Source organism: Lates calcarifer, linkage group LG18 (genome assembly GCF_001640805.2).
Source record: "Lates calcarifer isolate ASB-BC8 linkage group LG18, TLL_Latcal_v3, whole genome shotgun sequence".
NCBI lineage: Eukaryota > Metazoa > Chordata > Actinopteri > Centropomidae > Lates > Lates calcarifer.
The window spans coordinates 16,278,812-16,295,145 of record NC_066850.1 but is presented as its reverse complement, the minus strand read 5'-3'; the positions used below and the strand labels follow the sequence as shown (position 1 = coordinate 16,295,145).

The 16,334-nt window shown below is 39.8% G+C and overlaps 1 protein-coding gene and 1 long non-coding RNA gene across 7 annotated transcripts in view; both read right to left on the bottom strand.

Moving 5' to 3' along the window:
• LOC108897524 (uncharacterized) overlaps window positions 1-16,334 on the bottom strand; it is a 257,630-nt gene that overhangs the window by 50,431 nt on the left and 190,865 nt on the right. The window lies entirely within an intron of this gene.
• Window positions 5,938-16,334, bottom strand: part of kcnc2 (potassium voltage-gated channel, Shaw-related subfamily, member 2) — a 75,572-nt gene continuing 65,175 nt past the window's right edge. Inside the window, exons 3-6 of one of the 6 annotated variants that reach the window (XR_007815106.1) lie at window positions 14,686-14,856; window positions 14,236-14,297; window positions 8,830-8,925; window positions 5,938-7,793 (exon numbers count right to left, since the gene is read on the bottom strand). Coding sequence is in view for 3 of the 6 variants with exons in the window: in XM_018697146.2 (XP_018552662.1) it covers window positions 9,914-10,059; window positions 14,686-14,856 (317 nt within the window). In the remaining 3 variants the exon portion in view is untranslated. Of the gene's footprint in view, window positions 10,060-14,235; window positions 14,298-14,685; window positions 14,857-16,334 lie in introns of all 6 variants that reach the window. The other 5 variants (XR_007815105.1, XM_018697147.2, XR_001963302.2 and 2 more) reach the window with 5 other exon arrangements.

The following is a 16,334-nucleotide window of genomic DNA, read 5'->3' as shown; positions in this document are numbered from 1 at the left end:
GTCTGCGCTCAAAGTTATAATTAAAGTGGATGTCCTAGTGGAAACATCTGCTGTTGACAGTCCTTGTGTAGTTATATGGGACAGCATTTAGTCTTTAAAATGTATAACGATGATGCTCTTGTAAGTGGTGCAGTATAAGTATCATATTTTGGGCCCCGACCTTTTTACATTGTTAACCATTACAGTTTGCTTACCTGTCACCAGTCATCACATGATGCACCAGGTATTATGAGTTAGACAAGCAAATTTCATTGGAATAAGTCGGGGCTACTTTGAAAAACCGTATCTAGTTCTTTTAGTAATAGAGTCATGGTTCATGACCTGAAAGCCTGCTGTAGATTAACATGCTCAGACTTGCCAAAATATAAAGTGAGCATAAATGCCTTTTGGCTTGAATTTCCACATTCAACCTATTCTCAACATTACTATAATATCAGACAATAAAAAGCCTCAGAGAGTTCCCAGGTTTCTGGCTGCTGTGCAGGAGCTTTACTGTGACATTGGGGGAAATGCTCATCAACCTCTGTGAGATCAGAAATCCACCATGCTAAATTTAGTTTGCGTATGCGAGTGCCGCTCGCCATGCCTGATGCAATGGTGTGCACAGGCTTACCTTAGCTCGACTGGCTCATTAACACACTGCTGGGCGCACGCAGCGTATGATCTCTCCCTGTGTAATGACATGGAGGCAGCTGAGCTGGATAAGAGGCTTCAGCTGATCAATGGAAATGTCTGACGTGAAATATTTAATACTCCACTCTCTGTCTGCTTACCATCAGGACTTTATGGCTCAGTGTGCAAGGTGTCTCACTTCTGCAGTGCACTGTAATACTCTGGGTATCTGAAGATGTTGGAAATTGTCCAGTCTTTCTATAAAGTAGGTTGTAAATCTTTCCCATTTAATCAGCCAGTGACCTCACTTGCTGTTTAGCAGAGGCATTTAAAAGTGATTTTGGCAGCAATACACTGTGCAAGTATACTGGAAGTGAGAGGAGCTCAGAAGGTCTATGTTTGAATTAGGTAATTTTCTGTCAGCTGACACAGCCATCTTCATTAAACAGACATTTACCTTATCTTAATGTTCTCATTCTGTCTCTGCCTATTTATTTCTCACCTGTGTTTATATTCACAGTGACACCTCGGTCAGAATCTGGCAGACTCCACTGGCAGCACAAAAGTAAACCTCTGCATATAAATCTAAAAGTATATGCTTTATGGACTATAAAACAAATCTGTGTTTGTAGAATTTGATTTACACTCCCTGGAAAAAAAAATGATGTGAAGCCATTGAAGTATTTTCAGGTACAACAGTATCAGCTGGTTGGAGAAACAACAGCTGTTATGCACACAGAGGTGACTGCTGTGTCTTCATGTGAGGGACATTTACAAAAAACAGCCAGTGTCAGAAAGTGTCCTACTGCACGAGGAGCCATTTAAAAAGTGCCACCTCCTCTCTTTAAATACAAAGTCTGTACATTTTTTCAATCAGACAGTGTGGTGTGGCATCATGCAGAATTATGGAAAGCACACTCAGAAGGTGATGTTTAGACAACAAATTTCCATTCACATTAAAACCATAACTTAAGCCTATCTTCTGTGGTGCTGGGTTAGGGTTACATCTGCAATAATATCTGAATCATGTCATTACACTGTTGGAACACACAAAACAAAAGCAAGAAACAAAACAACAAAATGTACAAAGACCCTCTGGTGACATTTGAAGGAAAAAAATATCGTGTTGATGACACACTGGGAACAAGATTCTATTCTGTAGCCACAACTTCTTTAATGCGTGGGAACAAGCTCATTGAGTCATGGCCATGCTGTAGGTATTATGAGTAGCCACTTGCAAACATGGACAGTTTAAAATTGATTTTATTTGAACCTTTTAATGAGCTGATGTGCTTCAGTCACTCGCCGTTAGGCATGGAGTAATTATTTGCAAGAGACATTTCGTGAATACAGAACTGGATGTTGTTCCCCTGAATTAAGAAAGTCGTGGCCACAGAATAAGCTCTTGTACGCGTTATTAACTCGTGGCCATGCAATGGGTTTTTTTTCTCCCATAAAATTATGGGATCTGTAAATACTCTTCGATTTTAAATCATTTTCCAACACCACTGACGAGCAGCATGTTTCTACATGTGATTGTGTTATCACAGTTTGAATAATACAGGAGTCCCTGTCTTACTTTGGTGCCTGAGAGAAAATGACTGCATTTTAAGGGGACACAGCGGGACTTCAGGGTTGTTGTTAGGACCACCCTTCATGGTATTTGCAACCAGTCTGGTGTCAGATGTGTGTGTGTGTGTGTGTGAGGAATTGTCACCTCCATCGGTGTTGCTCTGTGGCTGACCTCTGACCTTCCTGTGTGGGCAGACAAACAGAGACCTTTATCTTCAATCAATACTACATATATCTAGATTTAAAAAAATAATTTTGTTCTACTGGACCACCTGTGTAATTCCCATGTATATTATAGATTTTTTGTCACAAGTCATCAGAGATCATAAAAGTCTTAGCAAGCTTCAGAAACCACTATATACACAACACAACATTATGAAACATCTTTAATGTAGCTGAAGAGAACATTTGTAAAGCAGTGCCTCCCTCCATCCCTCTTCCTGCAGCTAAATAAAGGATGAAAACTCAGAACTATGGAGGAGTGTGCATCAGTATCCCACATACTTACAGTAGTGAAGTGGTGGACAGGATGGCTGAAGGGCCGGTTTCCTGTGCAGCCGATGTGTGGACTCACTTCCTGCTGTGGTCGGAGTGTCTTTCCAGTGTGATCCTCATCTCATTCCTGTTTTTTTTGTTTGTTTGTTTGTTTTGTTTTCTTTATTTTTTGATAGTTATTCTTCAGTTGTCTCACAGAGCCGACGCTGGTATTTAGAGCTCTCGTGTGTCCCAGCACTTAGCGCACGCCACTACACGCTGCCCTTGAGGTTGTCAATAAGGGGATCCATGTCAGCGTGTGAGTAATTTAGAGCATTCCCGTGGCTTTTTGAGTACGCACCTGGAACAAAGCCTGTAAACGGAGCCCCCACTCTACCACCTGACTCACTCTGCCCTCGTCAACTACGCCAGTCTCATTACATGGCACTTATCAGGATTTAAATGCCACACCACAGTACGACAGCTTCAGGGCCCAGCATCTTGTTTTCATTTGTACAGTCTGTATAAATATACAAAAGCTGTTTATCACCAGTGTCATGTCAGGTGTGCTGCTATTAAAACATCTTGAAAGGGCATCACTGTGTTACTATATATTTTCATCACAAGTGTCTCCACTCAGGAATGGACCTTTAATCCTGTCTGTTTTATTTTAGTAACCCCTGGCTCACAAGAACAATGTATTGCTTTTCAAAATTTTCAGTAATGTGTGTGGACTGGTGCATGCTGGGAGCTTGGGATACTAAAGCTGGTTGGTGGGACTTAATGTTGCCCCCCATTTTGTCAGCTAACATTACATCTACAGCAAGATATCTTATAGTTACTAATCAGGTTGCCATGATATTTTCTGTGGATATTTATGGCCCCTCGTGGATGGATCTTAAACTGTGATCCAGTTCCATACCACATAATACTTCTATACACTGTGTACTAATTCTTACACCATATGCTTTTTGAAGTTAGCAAACAAGAAATCAACTTGCTTCACCATTTCATACTGACAGGAAATGTTACAATACATGTGTCTATGGTCATCAGACAAATTGTACATTCAGTATGCTACTACACAGGAGCTCTGGAGCTGTCTCACCAGCATTAAGCTTTTCTGTTTCCTTCCTTTTGTACAGCAACAGCACATTCATAAATTATTGAATACTGCATATTCAAAATTTGCTTAGAGTTAGTGTGCAATCTGGAATTGTGACATAGCTAATGAAGGCTATTGATATTAATGACCCCATGATTTGTCCTCTGGCATCAACCTTAAGGGCAAACTTCACAGTTTTCGCCCTGTTACCACAAAGTCATCAGTGTGCTTCATGCTGGATCTGACAGTTTTGTGTTGTGGTATATAAGCTACTTTTTACCACAATAATCAATCTATAGGAGTTGGTGAAATGAACTAAATCAAAAGCTATTTTCTAAGTTAACACAATCCATAGACAAACAATAAATAAAATGAAAATAGAATTCTTACTGTAAGCAAAATCACATTTTTTTTTTCATATGTTAAAAGGTCGAAACTTCCTAATACCTAGCTGTCTATCTTTCGATCTGTCAACCCACTCATCCATCAATCTATCTAATCTACTGTATCTATTTCAATGTGCACACCTCTGGGTGAAATATATGTTTCTTTGTGCTTCAGTGAGCAAGAACCAAAAAGTTTCAAACATCCCTGATGTAATATTCATGTCACGAATTTGGTATTTTGGAATTTCAGCATCTGGCACCGTGTACCCTGCCCCCCTCCCCAGGCAGCGAGGTGGAGGGGTGGGTGGAGAAAGGGGAGGGGATGTGGGCCCGTGGCTGTTTACATCTCTTTGGCACGTCTGTGGCTGTTTCCATGGTGATGGGAGTAAAGATAGTTGGGATGTCTCAGAGATACAGTGCACTGAGTTGTACTGATTGCTGAACGTGAGTTGAAGAATGAACAGGGCACACAGGCAGTGGGAGAGGAGGGCACCGGCCAGTCTGAACCTTTGGGAGAAGACAAATACAGCTACTGGTTTTTTTTCTACCCTTTACTGCTGAATGGACGTGATGGTAGGGTTAAACACACCTGCGTTGTTAGACTAAAGACTTGCAGAGGTCACATAAAAATCCAACATATTTCACTTGCACTGTCAGCGGTCACTGTGTATAGTCAGTGTACATAAGTTCCATTTACATAATGGTAACATTTGAATTTCCCAGCTCTAATCCCAATCTGATTTTTAAACAACTAAACTATCCCTGCCACTCTGACACCTGACGTTCCAGCATTTGGTTTGTATCTGTTGCTGTATGCATAATTATCTAACAAATCCAGCACTTGTATTTGCGCTTATTTTCATTTAAAAATTCTGAAAGGGCTCAGTGTATCTTGTTTTTCCTGCAGGATGAGCAGGCAGAATTTTCTCCAAACTCCAGGAGTGATCTGAATCAGAGCAGGAGCAGCATGGTAATGGTCAGAAATCCTGCAGCAGGGTGGTGAGTATAGGTGCAGAAATGAACAAAGAGCTCCACACAAATTAGTTTTTGTTGTTCACAGCCTGTGAGTAAGCGCTAACTGAGAGGTTTGGAGTAGCAAAGTCTGGTGGACATGTTCATGTCTCATTACAGGAAGATGACTGTTCCAACATTACAGACCAGCTGCTTCAACAAACAGGACATGTTAAATGGACTCGATTATAAGGTGTAAAAGTTACATGGAAAATGAAGACAGTATTGTATTGGACAGCAGTGGTGAACATGAAATTATGTTAACTGCTATTACTATGGGCAACACAGGTCAGCTGAACAGGGAAAGCAGGCAAGCTTACAATTCAACTTAATGTATGAAATTAATTAATTTTCCAATAATAAATGCAACATGAACTAGACCTTCAAAGCCCCAGATGTAACATAAAAACTGTTGGCTTATTATACATTTGTTTGTATGTTTGGGATGTTTACTTTACTATTCTCTCTAGGAATGTTTTGGGACCACGCTGTCTGCATTTGGGATTTCTGGGAAATCGGGTTAAATTTTCACTGTGTTCCAAAATCCCTTTGACCTATGAGGTGAAAGTGAAACTTAATGTGTTGAATTCATTCATGACCTTGAAAATAGTAGTTTGGCAAGAAATGTTAACACAAAGTCTTTGTACATGTAAAACAGACGTGCTAATAGCTGGTGAATCAAACATGTCAGTGAGTCAAATTTTTTTTTTCTTCCAAAGCTAAAATCACAGTGAGGAAATAAAACAGGTCAAATGAAGCAAAGAAAGAAGCAATCACTTAAAAGATAAATAGTTTATGTGAATCTCTCACATAGCATTTACCTTTACTCTATACACATTGTTTTGACTGTGATATACAGTATGTCTTTTTTTACTTTTCTTTTTGTTTTGTTTTTTTGGGGTGTTTTTTTTTACAATTTGACATGTTTTTTTTTTCAGCATGCACTTTAGAATGCCAACAAAAGGCTCCACAAATACAGACTTCAAACTAGAATTTTCCTCACAATAAAACATACAAAACATGAACTCGGATCAAAAGCCTGACAGTTTGAGGACACGATGGAGAAGCACAGCATCAGACTACCATGACTTTTACAGGTAAGAGCAATGTACTCAACAGTAAGACACAAAAATACATGTTCTGGATTAAAAAAAATAAACACCTTTTTTTCAAGTTACAACGTCATCCTAAGAATACACAAAGAACGGTACCCCTTTGTCAATTCAAAGAGTAAAGCAGCGTGTGTACTACACGAGGAGGATTGTGGGTACAGGGTGACACTTGAACAGCTAGCCAACAACTTTGCAGGTCGCAACCAACATGACACATAAGTTGTGCCACCTGCCAGTCCTTTCTATCAGCTTTCAGAGCTGCATTTTCACTCTATTTTCCTTCTGCTTTCTTGTTTTAACAGCTGCTGCAAATCACAGTGTGGATCGGCGCTTTTTGTTTTTGGGTGCTTATTGCAAATCCGATCTGATTGTTTGGGTTCATGGGATTGCTACTGTGCAGATGTAGCCATTCTAGAAGTCCCACTTTTAACTTGGTAAACTTCTGCTACACTTTTGCTCCACCCCCACAAGGGGAAAAGTTTGGAAGAATCAAGTTATGCAGTTTTTTTTTTTTTTTTTTTTTTTTTTTTTAGCCACCAGGAGTTATGAGGAATAGTTTGGTAAGAACAATTTGGTTTGTGAAAAGACAAACATCTGCAGCACTGACGCAGGGTAGTTGCATGTTAAATGCACGGCGGGGGGGGGGGGGGGGGACTTCTACAAAGGCAACTGCATCACGGGCGGGTGTGGGGGGGTGGGGACTCTGTCTCCTTCAGGTTTGTGCTAAAAATGAACTGGAAGAGTGACAGCATCAAGTCCACTCATTGGTCTCCGCTGACCTGGCCTTTTAAACTGCAGATCTTACCCTGGAGTTTTAGGATACACACACATTAACACACAGCAGAGCAATTAACCTACTGAAAATTACCAAGGGAAACGAAAGCAAAGATGACCATAATGTCACATTTATTCTACTTAGCACGTTTGTCTCTCTATACTGTATATACTGTATGTAGAATCTCATATATGAATACACTCCATTTTTAGAACACAAAGTGCCTCAACTGATACATCTTAATACACTTATTGCGAGGAGGGATACCACAGCAAGAAAAGTGACTGACGTTGAGTGTCACGGCGCAACTTAGCAACCAACCACCTTGTTACCTGACTTGCCATCAAAAGACAGATGTGTGGGCAGAGCCGCTTGGCCCAGATGTGCTGTGTTATTGTTTTATTTACAGGAGCAATATCTATACAGTAGATAGTCTTTTTTGAGGACGTGTCCAGTTTGCTTTGCTTTCCTTTTTTTTTTTTTCTCCAGAGTTCCAAAACAGGAAAACAAAATACCCAAATCAGGAAAAGGTAAATGCTTATCAGAGTCCTCATAGGATTAAGCTGCTTTCCTGCTTGCTGAGCCAGAAGCCAGGCGGCTGTCAGTCAACGGTTTTTACGTGCATCCTCGTCCATATTGTCCTGTAGCAGTGGCCTTATGGCTCCAAATGGGGTCCTCCCACTGCAATAGGTCCTCATACTGATGACAGTCTTATCCCACCGTCATTCAAATAGGAAATGAATTGTCTAAATAAAATATAAACACATCTCTAAATATCAGAAATGCATCATCAGTTTCTGTTGAGCATCATTTCAGAAGATCTTGCCATGCACACACTGGCTATTTTAAATATATGCACAAAAATGAGAACATAGTACAAATCTATGGTGCTCTTTGAGCATATATCCAGATTTATAAAAGCTCTATTGTATATTGCAGTGGTTTAAGTGGGGGTTATTCAATAATTTGGTCTACAGACAAAGAGAAATGTTTGCGAGAGCTCTTCTTTTTAATTGTTTGACTTTTTGCCGAGCTATGTGTAAGATGCATCTAGCTGTGAGCCAGTTGCTAAGCAACCCTCTGCTACTGGTATAGACATACTGTAGGGATGGGTGAGGCACATCGCTGCATGGTTATGTCTGCTTTTCCACACCTGTTGGTGTGCAGAGGCAACTTATACCTGTCATGAAAAAAAAGTCTCATCAATAATAAATGACACAGCCTTTCAGCAAAACAAAAAGGCTGCTTCAGTTTAATGTGAGATTTACAGACTCTGTTCTAAGGGAATTCGGGTCAGGCTGTTTGGTTTGGGGATTTGAGAGCAGCTAATAGCCCTTGGAGATGAGCTGATATGAAGTGAAACTGTGCAGAAAAAGTTATATCACTTGCATAACAGATAATAAATGTGCTTTTGGGGCGTAAATCATGCACATTTCCACGTGAATCTGGTGGCACGATGTAAGATACAGTTTTCTCCTTTTAGATGGAATACTTTGTTTAAAGTAATTATATTTATGTCTTATTATTAATGTGGTAGAGATCCACTGATTACAATGCTACGAGCAGCACCTTTAATGGTGCCAGCAGGAGTGCATGTTTATTGAAATCTGCGCTTGCTTCTGCAACTACATACAGATATCTTTTAGGATTATTGAACAACCCCAGTTTTTAGTACACACACACACACACACACACACCGAAAACATAAATCATAATTCATTAACACGAGGGTGAGAGGGTTCTGCACTGAAATCTGACCCCCGCACCCATTCAGAAGGTTACCTTTCCGCCATGGTGGCGCCTTCCCCCAAAGCCATTAAGATAGAACGCTGCTCTCTGCTTGTGTGAAACCAGTAAAGACAACCTCTTTGCAGTTATCTGTGAGTAAACAACCAGAGAAACAACAGCTTTGGTGGCACTCCATCAAAGAAAAAAAAACATAGAGGAGAGGGGGAGAAAGTTAATGAGAAATAGCAGTAGACAAGCGAAAACCCACATGCAGAGAGAAACGAACACCCAGCTGGCATTCTGCGTTTTTCGTCTCCTTGGTGGATTGTTGGTGAAGCCAATGGCAAAATGAGACACAATACAAGTTGAGTGTAGCCCCCCCCAAACCCCATCATAACAATATCACTTTAAAGAATACTCCCTATCTATCTATCTATCTATAGCCTTAAGTTTTCCTCACTGTTTGTCTCGTCCCCTCTCCCCTCACCACACTACTCGCAGATGATGGTTACAGGATGATCCATGCAAAAAAATATGAGCAGGCCCAGCAGCAGGTGAAGAGTGAGAGACTGTACGTGTGCTTGTGTGAGTCAAAACACAGTCCTGAAAGACATCCTGACAGCCATCCCTCCAGTCTCCATCCCAGAAACAAAGTAGCAAAACAAAGACAAAATCACAGTTGTATGAGGTTAAAATTAAGTGACATCTCTCTCTCTTTTTTTTTTTTTTGGAAGCACGTCTTTTTCATGGTATCTAAATATAGCAACTTCTAATATCCCTGATTATTAATATGTCCTTTATTAAATGTTATGGCTGCTACTTCTGAAGCCAACAGTCAGAGTTCTTTTATTGCAAGTCTCAAAGTACAACAATATCTAAAGGGAACTCCAAGTGACACAGGAGAACTGACTAGTTACTTAAGGATGTTAGCTAAGCACGTGTACCTTCAAGGAAAAGGGGAAAGTGAAGAGTTGCTCAGGTTGCCCAAGCCACTAACATTAGTCTTAGCTACAAGGTTAAGTACTTATCCACTAGCCACAATATCTAGAACAGTTCAGATATAATACCAAAGGGAGGTGGCTTGTTTGGGGGAAGGATGTGGGCCGGTTTAGGCTAACCAGGCCTAAGGTTGGACGTCTCACAGGATGGAGGGGATAGGGGAGCGAGAGCGCCGCAGTGGGCAGGGCGATCCGTAGGGTGAGGTCACAGGAGACAACCTCAGGGCGTTACCAGCCATGCCAGTCAAGCCCGCTATGTTGTTTAAGCTCCGGGATTTCTCATAGCCTTCAGATGAGGGGGCGACAGAGAGGTGGTGGTGGAGGTGGTGGTGGTGGTTGTGGTTTTGCAGGAACAGGACATGAACACACACAGGCAGGCAGGCAGGCAGGCAGGCAGGCAACGATCCGAGTCCGAGCCAGCCGAGTGAACCGAGACAGGAGACAGGAGTGAGACAGAGCAGTAACATACTGTATGGTGAGTGCATGCATAGCACATTTCCTGACAGTGACAGTAAGGCAGACTGGACTTGAAAATGTTTTAGCTGAAGCTGCTCTGGAAGGAGAAATAACCCCATTGGATGAGTGGGTAGAGCCAAAGAACCACATTCTTTCTGGCTTATGATGCATTAACACTGAAAACCGGAATTTGAAATCGTTCTGATCAGAAAAGATACATTGGACTATCCCATTAATACACAGGCATAAATAATAAAGCAATCTCAGATTTACAGCTTATTGTAGGATTTGACATTAGCAGCACTAAAATACCTATGTATTTAGCTGGCTGTGGACTGAAAGAGTCATACTAGCTAAGTAAGCCAGTTAGCTAATGTCTTGTTCCAGTATAATGAATGTCATGGTTATGAATTAATGAAATAATCAAATAAATTGCAGCTTTTTCTACTTTGACCAGTTTCTTTTTTGCCATTTGACGTTGCCATTCAGCTAACAATGGTTCTCTGGTTCCATCCAGTCTCTCAACTGCTCAGCTTTAAACAGCAGCTCTGCCTCTGACTTCTTAAAATTCCAGTCTGCCACAGTTAAGTTTGCAAACCTATTAATCAAATAAACAATATTGCTATTCTTAAACTGGTAGAGTTGAAAGAAAAAACTGATACATTAGCAGTCACTCATCTCATGGCATCATCATTAGTATTTTCTGTTTAAACTCTATACATATTATGACTAATGTCTAATAAATGGGAAAAAGCTCAGGAATGCTTGTATAAATTGTGCATTCACATTGAGACACAGTTCAAATCTATAACAGTCATACAGAGCCCAGTGCACACATTAAGACTACCAACATGCACATTATGGATCAAATATGTGTTTTGTTTATGTGTGTATAAATTCAGGTTTTAGCCTGCACATACTGATGATGATGAGGATGATCATAATCGTTAATTATTAATTATTAAGACTTACGTAATCTATTCACATTTTACAACAGCCCAAACTTCTAAAAATGCAGCATGTGATGCATGCTGGAAAATTTGCATTCAGTCACTTGGTGCAAAATAAACAAGCAAGCCAAAGCAGCCATCATTAATGGAGCATGCCAATCAGCTGGCATAAACACTGATGAGGAACAGCTAATGGAAACGTGGCCTCATTACCATACTGCATATGGCACCCATTTGTCTCACCAAGAGGAAGGGTGTAAATTAAACCAGGACTGTTTCAGAACCAGCCGTGCAGGCAGAACAAAGGACAGCCTGGGTCTATGCCAACAGGTAGCAGGGACTAGAAAGGACCTCATGTTTTATGCATTAGCATCAGAGCGGCGGCAACTGCAAGCGCTGACTAAGGCAGCAGGGACGAAGGCACAGCTGCTTAGCCGCCTACGTTGAAAAAAACAAGACTGGTGAGGTGCCTTGCTGTGAGAGAGATCACCATGATGTGCTCTCTAGAGAACCTGGACCAGATGTACAGTAGTTTAACTTTCTAGATTACCCAGCTTGAAAATCATCAACAAGTTGTTTTAATTTCAGAATAAGATTCCACGAGTAAACCTGAATGATGCACTCTCCCAGGATTCTCCTGAAATGGGAGCTGAAATTCAAATGAACAAAATCTACAGTAGTGCAATAAGGCTATAGAGCAATAACATTGAGTGCAAGACATTTAGATAGCCTCCTGGAGAGGCAGTTAACTACTGATAGAAAGCAATTAGCCAAGGCTTAACGCTTACACTTTACAGTGCAGATTAACACAACACTAATGCCTCAAGATGCCTGAGATAAAATGGAAGAATTAATCTGACAAACATGCTTTAGGCCTAATGTGGTGTCTGAATATTATTTTAGTTGGAAAAAAAAGTTGGTTAGTTGGAAAAAAAAGAGTATATAAGTATAAGTATTTTAAAGAAATTCTGTATTTGCTGTAATGAGCACTGATCAAATAAGCTGCAGCATGACCCCATTTCCACTGAGTTTATACATTTTAATTCATGACCTTTTCTGCCTTTGAAATCGCATGGAAAAGCAACACGGCTTTCTGGAAATTCAGCAGATGTGAACTTCATTGTTGACCTTTAGGTTGGGTCAAAGTGTTTGGAAGGTCAAGCCCTTTCTGAGTCTGACCTTTCCATCGATGCACTGCTACACAACTGAAGGTGATTGACTGGCAAATCATTTGAAAATCTGACAGCAAATTTTGAAGATGAATTTTGTTAATGATATTTCTCATTGGGACCAATGTACTGTATACTGTTCCAGTGTCTAGTCAACATTGTCCAATCAGGGAGAAGAATCATCCTGGCGATGCAACCAGAGCCATGGTCAACTCATATTGTGGGCAAATTGACTTCACTGACTGACAAATTCACTGTAATAACATCACTAAAACACTTGGAATTGACTGTTTGCTGAACCTTCCCCAAGCAGTGATTGTTCAGTCATAGCACAGCCACCCATAAGTAGGCAGGCAGGCCTGTCAAGCATTGGATTCCTCTGGATGCTGAAGCTGAGTGCATGAAGCACTGGTGAGAGTGATACCTACAGAGTCTAAATCACCTTTCTAAAACCAAAAATAAAAGAACAAAAGTGTGAGGAATGGATTAACTTGTGTGTAATCTGCAAATTACCATCTTCACATAAACTACCATCTACTGTCTGACTGACCAGTTACCTAATCAAGTGTAGCTTTTGTGGCCAAGAGTTAACCTGTATATTAGCCTCTTTCAGGACTGACACACCTGCTGCTTAGAGGCTGGTATAACACTGGTCTTAGATGTTACTCTTGAGATACTCAACAGCTCTGTCATGATTTCTATTGGGTTTGAAGAAGTTAATCTAAATTTGATTTGCCAACAACATTTGCTAAGATAAAACTTATTGTGTATTTAATACTGGGGATCAAGCCCATCCTGTAGTACAAGGACAAGGCTACTTCCATCTCCTTTACATTTTTCACAGTTCGGATGATATCATGCATATCCATGAAATGCATATTTAACACACTTTTGTACCCTTTTAGTTTTTATCCAAGTCAGCTGGAAACATTCAGAAGTCTGGTGACTGTGCTAGGATGGGAAGCTTGAAGAAAAACAATGGTGGCCAAGCTCAGCGAACAGTCAATTATACAGAGCAGAAAGATGCCACATCTGGGCTAGCCTCTGTTCTACTAGCGCCTGTTAGTCGGCGCAATCTCTCATTCAGCCTTTCTTTCATCTGTCTTTCTGAAAAGTGTGATGTGAAATTGAAACCTTCATGATTTAACTACATTACAAAACTTTAACCTACAAAATGTAACTTTAATTACACTGAACAATGGTTTTTGGATGATGTAAAATTTGTTTTTTTTTTTGCAGGCACTTCTATATTAGTAAGTACTAAGATGGATATATAGATGTTTATAAAAAAATCTTAGTTTCCCAGTTGTAATTACAACTTACTCGGATGTTGAGAGGAACACTATTTTAAGTGGGAAACTGCAGTAAATTAAAAATTACGGTAACTCTGATGTGACGTGAACGCGGCCTTAGTCTGTTAATATCTGTTTTCTACAGGCTGCTAAAAATATACTATACTATACTATATAGTATAAACAATGACATTAGCTCGTTTTAAAAAAAAACTCCGGTCCTTTATTCAAGCATGTGAAGCAATACAAATGAAGAAGTCAAAATATTTATGAGTTGATGGGATTAAAATCTATTACTTCAATGATTTTAATTTCTCTTATTGTGAAATATCTGAATATCTGCTGGTGTATCATCACCTTAGAGGCAGATGATACACTGGGCAGCTATAGAGCTGTAGATGGGCAATGAACCTGGCAGCAACTGGAAAAGTGAGGCACAGGGTCAGAAATTTATTCAAGTGTTTCCAGGCAACAAGAAAACATGAATAAATTGTGAAGAAAGCAACAATTCTGAGTCAGCTGCATGGACACTGTTGCCACTTGGAACTGCCAAAAGTGCTGTGCACCCCAACAGCAGGTCCACAGGTTACGTTACCTTATCTGACTAGGCCTGAACAAAAAGCCTTCCCCCTTCCAGGGATGTTGGTGTCCCAGTCACTAAGGATACGGATCAACTGATGAGGATTTTTGAATAATGGCTGTATTATGCTCCGACATCTGTATTTTTGTGGTTAAATATCTGAAACATCAGCTGCCTGGACTGTCTATGCAATTTATTCAAAGACTTTTCAACACATACAAATAAATAAACATATAAATAATTTCAAAAATGACCTGATAACTAATTAACTGTAAATGAATCAGTATTAATGCACAAAAGCAAGCATGAATTTCAGAATGATTCTTTACAACAAGAAAATACAGCATGGCTTGTAAAAGAAATAAAGACTCAACTTACATGATATGACTGACATAAAAAATTCATCCACACTAAAATATTTCTTAAAGGATATTGTAGAGACGTTGAATTTCCCCATCCAGTTACCTGTTTTTCGTATCCCTCCGTCTGCAGGGCAGGTGTAGTCACTAGCAGCGAGCAGGAAGCACGTCCCCCCGCTCCGGCGGTCCTGTTCCCTGGTGCTGGACCTTCGCATGGGGACCCTCTCCTCTGGAGACATGGTCAGGTCACTGCCCCCGCTGCAGTCCGCGGACAGAACTGTGAGAGAGGGTTGTTTTTACTCGTTCCAGTAATAAATTTCACATCCCAGTTTCTTCAGTTCACATAGTTTAAAAAATGTCATATCTGAAATTAGGAGTTGTAAACTTGTATTACTGTAATGATTTCAACCCCCTCACTTTGATTTGCATATTATTTCATAATGAGTTTTAGGTCAGATCGATTTTATTGTGATTTTGAGCTATATATATTAACTGGACTTGACTGGACTACAGTGACATGAATTACTTAATTCCTAAAACATGTATAAATGTAAATATATGATTTCTGTTGATATCTCTTTTTGAACAGAAATGAAATAAAGCTAAGAAAACCAAGAGATAGATTTAATTTAACATAAACTTAAAATAATGAGTGATTTTGACACATAAAAAAACATAAGTAGGTAGTGCCTGAATGTAATTTGTTGAATAACTGCCAGCATAAATTCTTATTTTAATGATTTACTATCACAAAATGCAATATTCAACTATTCCCACATAGTAGTCTTTTCCTCACAGTCTGACAGATCAAATTAAACCTATCTACAAACACTAAAATTTTCTTTCTGGGGAACAATGAATGTGATATGATCTTCCTGGTGGTTTATTCCCAGTGGATTCCAAGAATCACAGTCACGACAAACATCAAACAGCCTTCCACATTAAATGACTCTACCAAATGTCACAAGCACCACCATGCGGCACAGCAGAGGTCAAAGGTTAGACAGTGTGTGGCGCTCCAGTGGAGGAGAAAGACACATTGTTTTCTTATGAGCCATAGCAAGGTTTTACAACAACAAACTACTTTTGAGACAATTGTATTTGCTACACTCAATGGATATATATTAAATATATTTTCAAAACATTTCAAGAAAAGATGAAAAGCACCAATAAGCAGTAGCTACTGCTTATGAAGACATAACCTGTTTTTTCCTTTGTCGAAAACATGAACAGAGAAGCATAAACAAACCATACCATTGCATTAGGATAATATTCCATCATTATAACAAAGGAGTCCAGTGTAACAGACTCATGTCAGCATATAGAACTAGTAGAACTGTGTCCCCAAGCATTCTCAATAATGTCTGTTGGACATGGTGTTATTGATTGAAAATGCAGTTTCACCACTGAAAATGTCTGTTGGTTTGTAAATGAAAGCTTTAATAATAGTCTTAGATAATTTAATCCCAGAGTAAATCCACATAGAAGCTGGCATGCCATGTTGCGTGTGACTAAAATAAACATACAGTATATATTAAATGGAACCTTTCACATTGCAACATAAAGCACGGGGCAATCTACAGGACACTGGAGAGGATAGTAACCTTGCATTACTGTGTATTTTAAATGACCTCTAAGGAAATCACACAGGCGACTAAACCAGATTGACTCTGTTTGTGCATTCAGTTGAGGTATGAATTATTCTATGCTTATTAAATGTAAGGTTCTGAGACCTAATAAACAAAGACTGTCAGG